This window comes from Microcebus murinus, chromosome 11 (genome assembly GCF_040939455.1).
Source record: "Microcebus murinus isolate Inina chromosome 11, M.murinus_Inina_mat1.0, whole genome shotgun sequence".
Lineage (NCBI taxonomy): Eukaryota > Metazoa > Chordata > Mammalia > Primates > Cheirogaleidae > Microcebus > Microcebus murinus.
Window position 1 is genome coordinate 6,616,390 of NC_134114.1, and position 16,483 is coordinate 6,632,872.

The 16,483-nt window shown below is 43.6% G+C and overlaps 1 protein-coding gene across 1 annotated transcript in view; it reads right to left on the reverse strand.

The window, feature by feature from the left end:
- SEMA5A (semaphorin 5A) overlaps nucleotides 1–16,483 on the reverse strand; it is a 453,573-nt gene that overhangs the window by 96,408 nt on the left and 340,682 nt on the right. Inside the window, exon 12 of the mRNA XM_012791124.2 lies at nucleotides 6,231–6,438. Coding sequence (XP_012646578.2) covers nucleotides 6,231–6,438 — 208 coding nt within the window. The remainder of the gene's footprint in view (nucleotides 1–6,230; nucleotides 6,439–16,483) is intronic.

Genomic DNA, 16,483 nt, shown 5'->3' on the forward strand with positions numbered 1-16,483 from the left:
TAATAACGGTGTTAATATTTTAAAAAAATAATAACACTATCATAGGCTAACAGAATTAAGAATGACCAGATACCAACGCACTCAAAACAGAGCCGGTCTTTGTCTTCATGGCTCCGTATTTCCCTCTAGTTTTATGAAGCACAATTTAAAAGGTGTGACTCCTCTATTTTATATCTAGGCTGTGATTCTTCCAGTTCCCAGCTTTTCTCCTCCCTCCATTTAGTTCATAAAGCAACACTAAAACAAAACAAACACCCAAGGCCCAAGGATTTCCACCGTTTTGCTTCTTTTTTATATCGCTACATTTTTCTGTAAGGGGAGTATTAATTTTTAATAGGAATTATGGTTTTCTTTTCAGGTTATGAAGTAAAACAGCAGAGAGAGAGGAAAGGAAGAGGGTCCATGTGTTAATTCACCAAACATTTACTGAGACTGACTTGAGCTGGACACCACACTGGGGGCTGCATAGAACCTGGAAACACAGATCCCCCTGCCCAGCCTCATGTCATGTCTCACGGCTGAATGAAGCCACACTGGCATACTGTGCTTGAAATTCTAGTTTCTATTCTGAGACTGTAGAATGTTGGCACATTCTCTCTCTGATTCAGATCAATCCCTCATATACAAATGTTGACTCTATAATCTTATAGGCTTATCTCATAAATTATGATGAGTGTCAAATAAAAACAAATGAAGAATATATGAGTAAATATCCAAAGAGTAGAACACTGCATGATCTTCAGAAAATATTAGGGTACAGAGTTGATTTGTGTAACTTAATAATACATTTAATAGCTAATTTATAAATTGGTGCATATTAAAATGACATTTGTTCATTCAAAAGGTGTATGATAATCTAATTCAGGGGGTCAGCAAACTATAGCCCATGGGCTAAATCCGGTCTGCCGCCTAAACTGTTACTGAAACACAGTGTTGTGGAGTGTTCTGCCCTGGAGACTGTTCATGATTCTGGAAAGGCCACAGGGCAAGGCTTACAACTTTGCTACAGCTGGTCTGAACTTTGGCAGAACAGCTCACAGTCCTCCCCCGTTCTGTAATATGGAGGGATTACGAGGAGCTGCAACAGGCCATTCCTGCCACCTCCCTGTGTCCCAGGGAGGCGTCACGAGAGAGCTGCCCATTGCTCCCCAGCCTCTGATGAAGTTTAAGGCTCTGCCCCCTCCCTCACCCCACTTGGTATGATCCTGCGGGACAGGGGACATGGGGGGCTGACAGCTTTCCTGCCCTTACTTTCACTGTCTGTGTAAGCAATGAACTTTCTGAATCTGATAGTGGGTCTTTGTTTCTTTACCAGATGAATCCTCAGCCTCTCCTGACCCACAGACGCACCCATTCATTACGGTCTGTGGCCGCTTTCCTGCTACCAGGGAGGAGCTGAGTCATTGCAAGAGAGATCATGCACCTGCGAAGCCTAACATATTTTCTGTCTGGCTCTTTGCAGAGAAAGTGTGGTGACCCACTGATTCCATCAACACACAGCCCTTAAAGTGACTTTAAACGTCTGCGTCAAAGCCCTCCCCTCATCATAGCCTCAAGCCTTACTTTGCTTAGACTTGAAGAGCTGCAATCAGTCTTACCACTTAGAAGCCTATGGTATTTCCTTGGGAGGAAAATAACAAACTGATTTTCAGACATGATAATTAAAGCCCAAGTCCTGCCATCCTTCTTTTCTTCCTGAGGCAGCAAGATGGGGACTCTGTGAGCTCCTTGCCAGAGTCTGGTTTCCCTCCCAATGGCAGGTGCTCACTTCATGTTGGTATTTGCAGCAGAGGGCTTTGAGTGAGTGGCTGCTCTAGGCTGCCCCATCCCGTGCCTCCCATGGAGACCTTCTCCCACGTCACAGGCCACGGAATGCTACTGCGGAGGCCACACTGCACCAGGTGCACGTGAGCTGGGCCCCAGAGGCCAGCCTTCCTCCCTTCCTTGTCACATACTGGACTCCTATCCAGCCTTGCCCACATTCTTCAAAACTCAGCAAGTGTTAACTCCCTTTATGAGACTTACACATTTGTGGACTCAATGAGTCCAGTGAATCTTAGAGTCAAAAAAGGCATGCCTGAGTAGTACCGTGTTTCCCTGAATATAAGACCTACCCATGAAATAAGCCCTAGCAGGCTTTCTAAGCATTTGCGCAATGTAAGCCCTACCCCGAAAATAAGACCTAGTGGTGGGCGTGGCCACGCAGCGCATCTGCACAACCCGTGCATTTCGTCGTGCAGCGGTAAAGAAGAAGAGCAGCCCTTCTCATCTGCCCCATGAGAGCTCTATTGCTTGACGTGAGAGATTGGGGCCAGTGGTTCTAAGTAGAGTCTAAGTGGTTCTAAATAGAGTCTAAATAGAGTCACAACAAATTCAGGATGGAATTCGGGGTTTGGAGATTTATGATGATGTTCCAGAAGAAGACGACTTAACTATATTTGAATAAATGTAGATTGTTGGACTGTAATTAAAAAGAATAACACATCCCCTGAAAATAAGCCCTAGGGTGTCTTCTTGAGGAAAAATAAATATAAGACCCTGTCTTATTTTCGGGGAAACACGGTAACAGGTCCTGTTGCCCTCTATATCCCAGAGGCAACCGCCAATTCCAGTGAGTTGGCTTTACCATTGACACAGTTTTGTCATCCCATTTATTAAATGGCTGTGCCAATAAATGCTAATATGAAAACATGTTTTATTCCTTTTGAGGTTAAAATTGACTAGAATATAATTTTTAAATACTGTTCTTTTTTTAAATAAAACAAACAATAGGCTTTATTTGGATTCTCTAGTGTTTCTTTTTTTAATTTATTTCAGAATATTAGGTAGAGGTACAAATGTTTTCATTACATGGATTACTTTTGTACTGTTTGATACAAAGTTATCAGTGTGCCCATCTCCCAGATAGTGTACATTGTACCCATTAGGCATGCACATTAGGAAGTAAATATTGTTTAATAAAATAACTTTCCAAGGGAAAAACTCGTGCTCTGTTTGTTCAGAGTCACAAAGCGAGGGTACTGCAGACAGCGCAGGCAGGTGCTTGGCCAGTGCCCTGTGGCCCCAGGTATCTCCTTGAGAACAAGAGGAGAATGGAGATTTATCTAGAAAGCTTTAGGGAGCAATACAAACCCCCCTCCTGTCTGTTCGATCCAGCCTATGGCAAGCAGAACAAAGCGACAGCTGCTGGGAAGGAGCCCTGAGTAGCCGTAGGGAGCCCTGGGCTCTGCCTGCCTAGGTACTAAGTGCTGTCTTCCAGCAGTGCACACGGAAAGCGCAATCAAGCAGCTCCTTCCACCGAAATCTGACCAGAGAGGGAGACACTCGCAGTACCAGGGGCAGCAAATCAAACCAAAAACACAACATGGGCCTTGGGCCCAGACAGGCCCAGCTCTGACTTGAGTGTCATGTTTCAGGTGCGATGTGACCTCGGGCAGGACACCCAAAATCTGAGCTTCCCATCTCCCCATCTGAACCACACAAGTGATATGCTCCTTCACCCTCAGGGTTGACACAATGATTCAAGAGAATTGTGATAAAATCTAGCACAGTGCCAGATATAGAAAAGAAATCTGTGAAATTATATCAATTTTTATCATTCATCAATGTTTTCATAGATGCCATTGTGCATTGCCTTTGAAAAAGGGATATTCAACAAATGAAAAATGTAAATATGATTTTGAAGGAAAGAGGTAACTCAATCAATTTAATTTAATGAATTTATTGTATTAAATATTTTAAATAAATAATTAAGATCAATTATCTCTTTTTGAATACTTCAAAATTTATTTATGAATCTGGTTTTCCAATAATAAATAAAATTGTGGATATTCTACTATGGGAAGTATACTTGGCAAAGAAATGAGCATCCAATTGTTATCTGATTATTATCAGAGTCCTATCAGGTGTACTTCTTCAGAAGTATTTCTGGATAATTAAAATTGCTTTTGTCTTTCCCTGTAATTCAATTTAAGAAACTGGACATACAGATATTATGGACATACAGATATTTAACAGCAGACTCTGTGCTGCAGGGAGTGTCAAGCAGGGAGGCTTTCCTATCTTTCTACAGGAGGAGGAGAGTGGAGCAAAACATTGGAAAGAATTCAGAGAAACAGCTGGATTGAAATAGATTTTCTCTATTTCAATGGAATATTAAGGGGCCAGACACAAACTAACCCCCTCTGAGTGCGGGCGCACAGAAGACTGCAGTCTAGCACTCGGCAATAAAGCCATAATCTCTTACTGTTTTTCTCTGAGCAGGTGGACGGGTGAACAGCAGGGAGATTCAGCTCCAGATATAAATGTAAAACTCTCTCCTCTCCGGAGCCCGATGAAGACAGACAAGGGGACTTATTTTCATTGAAAGAAAAGGGGAAACTGAACTCCCTGGATGTGCCTTGGTGCCTGGTGGCGCTGGCTCCCATGGATTCCCGACCGGGCTTGAAGTGCGGTTGCATGAGAGACGCCAGCCACACCACGCCTCTCTTCACTGACCCGATGCAGGACTTGGTTTCCTAAGTCACAGGTACAAGGAGCCGAGCTATTGCAACCCGGACTCGGTGTAGCAGGGCGCACGAAAAGGATGAATGGCTGCGCGCTCTGCAAGCCATGCACTCCCGTTCTGGCACCGAAAATACGCTCTAGACAGTACAGGCCTGTGTCTTCCTGTGTGCTGCCCTGTGTCACCCCCAGAGAAGTCATCATTAGAAGTTGGAGCTCACTGGGCTGTGCCCTTCCAGATGCATTCCAACCTGTGACATCCTGCTGGCCAGACCTCAGCCCTCCCTGTCACCCACTGGACTGTCAGTAACTGGGGAAGAATAATTCCTCCCCTACACCAATCCTGCAGGGAACACAAAGCAGAACAATTTCGAGCAGCCACTCGTTAAATTTAGGAAGATGTAGGTAAAATATGGTTGCTAATAAATATCACTATCTATTATCAATGCTTCCAGTAGCTCTATTATTATTATCATTATTATAGCTGGGAGGTTCCTAACATTATTCCTCAACTCTCTCTGATACCAAAGGAGGCATTACATTATATATACACTTCATCTTCTAGAATCATCTCTAAAGGTATATTGTAGTGATTCCACACAAGACCTTTCCTTCTACCTAAGGATATCAACTTTGCAGAGTGCTTTAAATTTTATACTCTACATATTACCCCATATGATTCTATAGCAATTCACATGTGTTAGGCGAGAAAGTGAATTCAGAAGTATTTCAGTGACAAGCATCACGAAATAGCAAGAACAGGACTGTACAATGAATTGCAGCTTCTGTGATAAGTTCCAAAGCTGGTGGCATCAGGCACCTCGTTTACAGAAAGAGTGGCCTGTGTACGGCAGGTATTTGTGAGTGATATGCCAAAAAAGACCATTTCTACACCGAATCTGCAATTGTGCACTGCTCTGGGGAATTAAACAAGAGTTCTGATCCCTGAGAACATTTGAGATTATGATTTCTCCAAGGGCAGTCTTTTGTCAGGGGTCAGAGTACATGTGCCATTTCCAACATTAAAGCACTTTCCACGTGGATGGCGCATACAGTATTATTCTGTTTCCTAAGCACCTGGGCTTTCATGTTTCCAAATTAAGCTTCAAACACCGCTGTGGTTGATAGTGGATGCCCCAGAGAAGAGGGGAAGACGAGCTGGGGGCGAAGGAACGCACGATGGCACTCAGGTTCCCCTGTGCCTTCTAGAACTCCCTTCACTACCCCGCTTGCAACCTTAGTTGGGGGCAGCACCCCAAGGGAGCTGGCTCAGGGTCAACAGCATGGGAACACCCAGGAAAGGGGGCACCGTGGCATCGATGTCCACCACTCCTTCTTCTCAGGGGGTTTTCAGCATAAGAGCTCTGGCCTAGGAGGACACACTCTTTAGAATATTTTTTTGTTACATCCATATTCAGGTAAAATATAAACTTGTGCCAGATTAATACATCAACGCAGGAGCACCAAATATCAGCGTTATCACAAGTGTTCTCAGGCACTGAATACCTGATCATAACGCTGACGCCTGCCTACAGATGTTAGAACGCGGCTCCTCCTCCATGGGGAGCGGGCGGGTCATTCCCATCACAGTGATCAGCAGCAGGAGAGCTCCGCACCGGGGAGAGGACCTCACAGGAGGAAGGTCCAGAGGCTAATAGGCTCCCGTGCCCTGCCTCTGGGTGGGCCCGTCTCAGCCCCAGCGCATCCCAGCCCCAGGGACTCCCTACCTGCGCGTGCGGTGGAACTGGCACCTCTTCAGCGGGATCTTGACCACGTGTCCCCGCAGGCCCACGAACAGGACGCTCTGGCTGTGGAGGATCTGCAGGCTCCGGACGGGCTCCTGCCGCCCCTCGGGGAAGAGTTGGATCTCTTCCAGCAGACAGCTGCCCGAGGTCTGATTCAGGGGCGCCCGCACCTTCTTAATGGTGCCGTAATCTGCAAAGGCCACGGGGAGAGAAGGGAATGAGGTCAGCAGGTCTCACAGGCCACTCCCGGGTTACGCGGAGCGTGCCGCGTGCCACCAATGCATGGATCTCCAGCTCCTGCAGTCCCCGGGGCACCTTTCCCAAACAGGACTCCCGGGCCCCACTCCAGAGGGATTCAACCCATGGCACGGCTGGTGGGGACCAGGCTCCGGGATTTCTCAAAGCCCTCCCATGATGCTGTCACACAGCCAGGGATGAGGACTAATCATAGACCACAGGCCTCTTCCAGTTGCAAGTCTACAGATCAAGAGAGTGAAGAAGCAAGCTCTGTGACACCTGCAGAGAACGCCAGGAAGGAGAAATCCTCACAGGACCATCTTGGAGTCCAGGCATCAGAGATGTTGACTTTGTGGCCCCAGCGGGAAAACACCATGTGACAGGCAACCACAAACATCAGGACAACCACGATGCACCTTGCTCTCTCCTGCCCTGGGAATACACGCTTCCCCATCTCTACCTCCTCTGTCTCCCCTCTCTCTCTCTCCCTTTCTCTCTAGTGCTTGCTCTTTGCCATGCTTTTCTTGGTCTCCACCCCCCTAATTCTTCTCTTTTGTGCTTCTGAACATTCGATTCTGACCTGATCCAAGCCCCCACCCTGCCTCCAGGTTTTCTGCTCCCTGGGTGTTTATAACACATATTTATAAGCTTGGCTTTTAGCACTGCCGGAAGCACAGACTGCCCAAACAGGCAGCTGTGGACGTGGAACTCTTCAGGCACATGAGTGGAGGGCCCGGCACAGCCAACACCTATGTCAGGGACACAGATCTGAAACTTGCACCACTCTCCCGGGTGCTCTGTAGCATGCCCCACCCCAATGCCGGCCTGCAAGACCAGGGTGCAAAACCCAGCCCCCCAGCTGTGCCTCTGAGATCCACCGCCAGGTTCCTGCAGTCACCCTGAAGGTACTAACTGAATAAAACTCACCATGATCCTCAGTTTCAACACATCATAAATATTAGTTTGCAAACACAGAAAATGAAGTTATTATATAATCAAAAGTAAAGTCAAGAATCTTTGGCTTCAAGGCCTTCTACCAATCAATGAATTGCAAAAGACTTTGGACAAAAAATACTTTAAATTTTTCTACCTCTATGAAAGTCCTAGGACACAGGCTGCTATTTGCATTTAAAGAGAAAATACATATGCAGACATATAATTGCCCAGATTTATTAAAAATATATATGTGAAATATCTCTAATGAAAATTTATTGATTATGAACTGGTTGAATAATTATGGATACAGAATTAGCAGACAATTGCTTAATGTCACATTAAGCTAGCTAGTTAAATATGTTACTTTAGAAAAAGGTCGAGCATACACTGAAATAGCTATATGCTGGGAAAATTAAAAACAGGGTACCTGTCTTGGAGGGTACCTGTACGGCAGGGGCGGGGGGAACAGGCAGAGAATGGGGCAGCCGTGGAGTAGACCAGCAGATATTTTAGCAAATTCACAGCTCACAGATATAAGTGTGTAAGAAGAAACTTATGTCTTTAGTCTATAATTCAGCTTAATTTTGACGTGGAGACCACAGTTCCTAAGGTTGTCTTGGGTCTTCCTGCCTGGGGAAGCACAAAGCCCCGATGAGGTGACACAGCACCGTGGCAGTGACAGGGACAGGATGGCAGCTTCGGGGAATGTGACTTCAGCACAGATGTCTCCGTCACGAGGCCTGAGAGGAGGCCTCCACACGGTGCCAGCAGATGGAGGTGTCAAGCCTTCTACAGAGCAGAGTTGGGCATAGATCCTGTGGCCATCTTTGGGGACGTTGCAGCAACAGGGACCATTGTCCATCCCAGGGGCTAGGAGGGAACATCGGCATCAAGGCTCCTGTGTGTTTGTGGGAGACGCTGGGTGGGTGGGGAGAACAGAAGCGCTTATAGCAGTTCAGGGGTGCAGGTGGGCTAGGGCAGGGCAGGGGCGCCCAGCTGGGGCACTGCTGTGCTGTGGCTGTTGTCACAGCCACAGTGTGACAGCCAAGCTTGACATGGGAGACATAGATTACAGAACTAACTCTTATTCGAGAGTCTAACAAAGACTCCTGCTGTCGATTATTTGTTTTGTGGATGGATTATCACTCTGAAAAATCTGCCCAAATTAACAATAATCTAAATCCCAATATGCTCATATGCATTTCAAATTCTTAAGCGATTGTGAAAACAATCAAATTTCAAAGGTTGACTTAAAATGGACTGTTTCATAAATTGACTAAACAGAGGTCGCCACCACTGATCGCACACTTTCAGTGTGTATGTCCGCACACCTCGCGCCCGGTTCTCCTGCTGATGGGACCTTACAACACTGCAGGGCCTGGCGCTTCAGAGAAGGGTCCCGGTCCGTGGCTCTGCCGTGTCTCCTTCACGTTCTGCAGCGTCTGGTCACATGAGGAGCCCCTGCTTAAGTCCCCTTCCCTGGCGTCACGCTCAAGCTCAGCACTCGGGGTCCCTCCCTGTGTCCTTGTAGTCTTTCTTTCCCTGCCTGCACCCTGCCCTTGCACATGCTGGGCTGTAGTCTTCTCACCTCCTTGTGGTGACACCCAGGGGACTGTCCTCACAGCTGGGGGCTCACTGCCCACTGTTCTGCTGAACCCCAGAGAGGGGACGGGATGCCACGAACTCAACAGGCCTGGGGGGATGCCCTGTGCTTCCCACCAGCTTGTCCCACCTCCTGGGACCTCAGCTCAGGAAAGGTAGCACCTTGACCCCAACGCTGAGGACTGGGCCCTCCCTTCCTCATCCAAGGCTCACCTAGTCCTCGCCCACCACCTCCTGTCACCTCACGCTCCCACTGCCTGGGCTTAGAGCACCTTTCCCACCTGGACTCTTAAAAACTCACTGTTCTCTCCCCACTGAGTCTAGAGGCAGCCTCAGGACACACATTTGATGGCCCCGCTCTCCTGCCTTGGACCCTCTGAGGTCACAGCAGGGCCTGCGGTCACCCGTGGGCTGTGATGCACCTGGCCCCTCTTGACCTATGTATGGCTCCAGCCTCACCTAAGCCCGTCTGTGCTCCAGCCACCAGCCCCCAGGAAGCACTTGTAGCACCAAGAGCCTGGGACTGTCCCGGATCATGTGCAAGTGGTTCCTTTGCCTGAGGTGACAACTGAGAATGTCATTTTTCTTGCAGAATCAGACAGACAGAGCCTGGCTTATAAAAGAACCAACATCTGTTTGATATGAGAGCATGCAACATCAGGACCCATTTTGTTGCTGTCTTTTACTTTATAACACTTATCACAGTTTTAGTTACTGATTTACTTGTTTTGTGGTTTCTACACTTGATTTTTAAGCTCCATGGAGGTAGGAATCATGTCACTTTTGTTCTCTGATATGTGTTAGTGGCTACTGTTAGGGCTGGTAGAGATTTGGTGCTTTGTAAATACATGCTGGTGAAAGACTGAATGAATGAGAGAAAGAAGGAAGGAAGGAAGGGAAGGAGGAATGGAAGGAAGGAGGGAGGGAGAGGAGGGAGGGAGAGGAGGGAGGGAGAGGAGGAAGGAAGGAGGGAGAGAAGGAGGGAAGGGTGGAAGGGAGGAAGGGAGGGAAGGAAGAGTGGCCATCTAGACTAGAATGAGAATGTCATTATTACCCCTGTATTTGCTAAAGATCGCTGACTAACACTTTCCCCATCATGATCTTTAGCGGGAATTATATCAGTCAGCATGAAGGTGAAATTAGAAACATGTATTTCCCTAATATAGCTGGAAATCAACCCAAAGTGTCATAAACTAAATATGAATAAAGAAAATTACTGTAATTAGTTTCATCCAGTAAAATATTAACTCTGAAAATCTGCCATAGGAAATAAAACCACACATACCTTCTACACATCTGAAATTCAATACTCTAATCAACAGCATTTGCAGAAAAAAAAATATATTCCAGAAATACAAAAAAACCTTCTTAATCATTCTTTAACATTTTGAGATCAGCAAAAAAATTAAAAAAATCAGCACTTGCTGCCAGTTGCAGCTTTGCTCCCCAAGCAGAGAGGAGGAGAACACAATGTGGAACCATAGAATTGGCACCGACTGCAGGACGCACAGACTGGACACTATGTTGGTGCTAACTCTCATGATATTTGCCTTTTCGTGAAGATGTCCAGTTCTAATTATGTAATGGGCACAGATTTGAGTGTCAGGTATTTGTACTTTATCTCACAAACTGAAAACTCTAGGTATTCATCATTAAAGAGAAACAGCCACTGTGAGACTTTTAAGATTGATCAAAGCTGGCAGTGCAGTTGTTATTCAAAAGACATGAACAATTGTAACTATGTGAAAATATCATTAAATATTATACTGAATAACATATTTGTCTCAACTTAGCAAAACAGTAAACATGTTTGTATTCTAAGGTTACCAAATTAAATGTAGGATGTTCACTTGAATTTGAATTTCAGATAAACCATGAATAATACTGAATAGGAAATGCCAATACTAAAAAACTTTTCATGGTTTATCTGAAATTCAAAGTCAAGTGAGCACCTTGTATTTTTACTTGCTAAATTTGATGGCCCCATTTTATCACATCTCATTTGATCATCTCAGCAAGCTACTGAAGATGTACCCAATATATGTGTGAGTATCCCCACTTTACAGAAGAGGAAATTGAGTTTCAGGAAGTTGAGCTGATCTATGTTTCCTGTGAACTATACTTTCAAAGTTTTGTAAGGGGTCAGGCATGAAATGACTTTTCACTTCAGGGCTGATGAGTAAGATAAAGGATTATAGCAACGAACTCTAAAGTGAACATTAATTATAAAGCAACCTGATAACAAAAGAGGAAGAGGTAATTGTACTTAATTTGTTTGGGTTCTCTTTTTACTCCATGCCCTCTTCTAGAAATCATAAAACTTAATCAGTTGGGGTAAATGAGACGAAAGCTAGCATTCTGATCCACTGGAAGCTGCCACCTGCTCCCCATCTCGAGGTCAAGCACAGGCACATCTGTGTTAGAAGACAAGGTGTTCTCCTGGTCACTGGCACCTGGCTCCCTGTCTATGTACAAGGGGGACTCGGGTGCCCTCAGGCAAACACAGTGACTGACATCTCTGCTCCCTTGTGTCACCTATTTAAACAGGGGGCATGCAAAGACAAATGCAAATAACTATAGATGAGTGGAAGTTGTTTGCACACTTAAATGTCAATATTTTTAAAAATAAGAAAAAAGGATGACTGCTCAAAGAAATGACAGTGCAATGCACTGTCACTAGAGCAGCCCTCAGATGAATAAAAAAGGCTTCATTGGTGTGCTTGCTGAAGGTAACGGGAGAACTCTCCTGAACACAGATCACTAGATTGTGAGTCTAAACAATTTTTCTCATTTATTTATTTTTATTTCAGGATATTACTGAGCTACAAATATTTAGGTTACATATATTGCCTTTGCCCCACCTGACTCAGAGCTTCAAGTGCGTCCATCCCTCCCCCAGACTGTGCACCACATCCATTAGGTGTGTATATACCCATCCTCTCCTTCCCCTCCTCCCCATCTGCCCAACACCTGATGAATATTATTGCTCTATGTGCACTTAAGTGTTGATCAGTTAATACCAATTTTATGGTGAGTACATATGGTGCTTATTTTTCCATTCTTAGGATACTTAACTTAGTAGAATGGGCTCCAGCTCTACCTAGGATAATACAAGAGGTGCTAGAGCACCATTGTTTTTGTGGCTGAGCAGAACTCCATGGTATACATATACCACATTTTATTAATCCATTCGTATAGTGATGGGCACTTGGGTTGTTTCCACATCTTTGCATTTGTGAATTGTGGTGATATAAACATTCTAGTGCAGATGTCATTTTTATAGAATGTCTTTTGTTATTTTGGGTAGATGCCCAGTAATGGGCTTGCTGGGTCAAATGGTAGTTCTACTTGTAGCTCTTTGAGGTATCTCCATATTACTTTCCACAGACGTTATATTAGTTTGCAGTCCCACCAGCAGTGTATGAGTGTTCCTATCTCTCTGCATCAACCCTGACATTTATTGTTTTGGGACTTTTTGATAAAGGCCATTCTCACTGGAGATAAGTGATATCTCGTTGTGGTTTTGATTTGCATTTCCCTGATGATTAGAGATGTTGAGCGTTTTTTTATGTCTTAGTTGGCCATTAGTCTATTCTTAATGTCAATTTCTGCTGAAGTCAATTTACCAGGAGTAGATCTGATGGCATATGGAAAAAGCAAAGGTAGAACTGGATTATTAGAATAACAGAGATGGCCCTTCAAACTCAACAATCTGAGCCATTAGGAAAACGACCAAAGGAGAAAGAAAAGGTCATAAATGGAATGGTTTAAAAGGTAAAGTTTGCACATTGTCACATAAAATCGTAGTAAATTCAATTTTAAATGTGACTACTGGGGAAGAAATATTTACACAATACTTATTAAAAGACCAGAGTGTAACTTGAAAAGGACAAGAAGAAATTCCCCCAAAGAATTCCAGCCACAAGAAATGATCCACAAAACACTTGTTGCACCGGCCTTTCCCCACAGGAAAGTGTGTCCCAGTCCTGGGACGAGTGAGCTGCTAAGAACACCATGGGAAGAGTAACCGAAAAGAAAAAGGTGTTTTTCAGCAGGAAATATGTTTTCAAAAATTGGGGTTTGAATGAAATACCGTCCTTAGAGCAGAATGTGGCCGTAAGTGAAGCTGCCAGGACAAGTTCCTAGCGCAGTTCACGGGAACACAGTGACCGGCATGCAGCCAAGGGAAAGCAGCAACAATGACTGAAATACCCACAGAACCCGTGTGCACCCGTGTGAGGCGGTGGGCGTCAATAGGGTTTATCTAGAACAGTACTGTCCACTGAAAATATATTACAATCCACATAAGTATTAATAATCTAAAATTTTTCTAGCAGGCACCTTTAATAAGAGGTGGGTAAAGAAATGGGTGAGTTAATTTTAACTATTTACTATTTAACCCAATGCATATAAAATATGTAAAAATATTTCAAAATAGAGTCATTATAAAATTTCCCATGAGATATTATGCCTCTTTTCTTATAGTGAGTTCTGAGCATGTTTTATGCTTAAGCCCATTTTGGTTCCTACTAGCCACATTGTGGTTTGGCCAGGAGCTGTGGCTGTAGCGTTGGACACTTGGGGATGTGCAGAGCTGTCCCAGTGCCACCCTGGAAAGCCAGATGCCCAGCCCCTGCCCACACTTTAACCCTGAGACAGGAGACAGCCAGACCCACAGAACAACAAGCTTCACTTTTCTGCATTTCACATATTGAACCTTGCCATATTATTTGTCTTTGAATAAAGAGTTGGGTTCACCCTCTATTAATGTTTAGAAATACCTGCACTAGGACAATTCCATTGCCTCCTCTCTCAGGTAAGATGCTGGAGGTCCACAAAGGTTAAGTTGATAAGCTCACGGTTACACAGCCAGTGAGTGCAGCCAGGAGAATAGAACCTGGTCTCAAACTCCTCACCTGGGCACCTGGCATCACCTGCTGGCAACCTGTCCACAGGCAGGTGAAAGTATAAAAAGCAACTTGAAAGTATAAAAAGTATGAAATGCAATCCCCCTAACAGGGCATCAATAGTATAGTATGGCTGATGAGTTCCTAAAGAGTTAGGTGAATTGATAAACTAGTACATTAAATAGCAATTGTTACTCAAGAGAAAGGTGAAGCTATGATTTCTAGAAATACACTTACTTTATCATAGTGCTCACTGCACAGGAAACTAGGGGTTAAGGGGTGTCAAGCCCAGGACAGATCTGATTTGCCTACCAGGCTTCAGGCTCCTAGTTCCATGAGCTCAAAGGCAAATGAGAATAAGCTGATGAAAAAACCCTTCTATTTGAGTTTTATTCTGGATAAAAAAGAACACTTAAGATAACAAAAGATTTGCTTAAATGATAAATTTGACAGTAAAAGTAAAATCCTTAAATCTCTATGGATATATGTAAGCTCTAATATGCATAATTCAATTATTGGTGGCTGAAAATTAACCATATTTTTGGTTATCTGGAAAAATAGCTGATATTTTTTGATTTTCAGTGCTTAAGTGGCTAACCTGGATTTAATGGTTTGAGTGAGATTCTATTTTGCATCTTGGCAGTCAGGATCAATTTAAATGAATACAAGCTTAACAATCCCTCCTTTGGTATGCAAATATGCCACATAATAAGACAGAGACTGTTAAGAGCTGAACTGTGTCCACCCAAAAGTCGTATGTTAAAATCCTAAGCCCTGGTACCCCAGAATGGGACTGTATTTGGAGACGGGGTCTTTTAAGTGTTAATTAGGTAAAATCATGTCATTAGTGTGGGCCCTCATCCAGTTTAAGTGGTGTCCTTGCAAGAAGAGATTAGGATAGGGACATACACAGGCACAGAGAAAAGACCACGTGAGGACATAAAGAGAAGGCAGCCATCCACGAGCCAAGGAGAGGGGTTTCAGGAGAAACAAACCCTGCTGACATGTTGACATTGGACTTCCAGCCTCCAGGGCTATGAGAAATAAACTTCGATTGCTTAAGCTGCCACGTCTGTGGTGCTTGCTTTGCTATGGCAGCCCTAGCAAACTAATATAAGAACTCTATGTCAAGAGTTGGAAATATACATAATAGAGTTTGTCATCCAGATAATTTTTTCAGAGCAATTTCACAACTAGGCTGTAAATTATTTTTCTACATTTCTCTAAGATATTATGACTTAAACTATAACACAAAGGTATTATAAATCATTTTCGATTCCATTTTTTTAACCTTGTATGATCATAAGCTTCATAACATTAACAACCTATTATTTTCAAATATTCCTATTTATTTCACTCAACCAACCCATAGATGTGGCTCTGATCTAGAACAGGGGCAGGACAACACAGGATATGCGACATTTTGCAAACTTGATGTATTTGATAAACATTATATAATAATTCATATGGACAGTGCTATTGCTTATAACCTTTCTGCATATGCCTCAGATGGTTGGGGAAATCAGAGAGAACAAAGTGAGCACTCGAGAATGAACATTCACATATCTAAGAAAAAGGTTTCTGATTATAATGATTTTTTTTTATTGGAGGATTTCTAGAATTCTAGTTCCATCAACATTTAAAAACATATAAAATAAAGATTTTGTACTGAAAAAGAAACGTGGGAAACAAGGAGGGAGGGATAGACAGAGGAGGGAAAAGAACATGAGGAACCCAATATAACACTTGCTTTTGTAATGATGGAGAATAATGTTCATTTTTTTTTCATACCTGTATATAATCAGACAGGCTTCTGCAAATCATGACAACTTGAACAATACAAAAATAATACCTAAACAACACTTGCATGAAAGTCATGGTGTTGTATGTGTCTGATGGCTTAAACCCTGAAATGACCAAGAGCTCTGAGCAATGAAAAAAGACTCAGAGAAATTAATTTGTCTTAAGTACAGCAGCTCAAAACACTTCCATAACACAGGATAAATGTATATTTCTTCTGAAGTGCAATAAAAAAATTAAGGACTGAAGTTGTATCATATTTGATATGTATAAAAACTTATTTTGTACAAGAAAAAGGGCGGTACCAACAAAGAAAGGTTAGGAAAGTGGGAAGTAAAAATAAAGGAATTGTTGCAAAGCCAAGGACATTAAATCTATTACAGATTCCATCTCCTTTTATTACTTCTCTAACTTTTGTTATATATTAAGGGAACGTCTATTATTCAGTCTTGCATGCGCTGAATCCACTATCAAAATCAAACCTGTGAAAGAGACCAGTGACACCTCTGACAATGGTCACCTGTGACAAGGCTGGAGATTCATGCGGACAGCCCAGGCCCCTAACCTGGGAAGCTAAATTACTTTCTTTCCAATTGTGCATTTGACTCTATCTGATTCTTTGCCTCTGTATCCGAGAGGCATTTTTAGTGTTTGTCTCATCGATTCAGAGTTCCTGCAGAGTAAAAGAAAAGCTTTTGTGTTTGCATCTGTTACTGTTCCAAGCATTATCAGTGAGGTAATGATGAAATACCC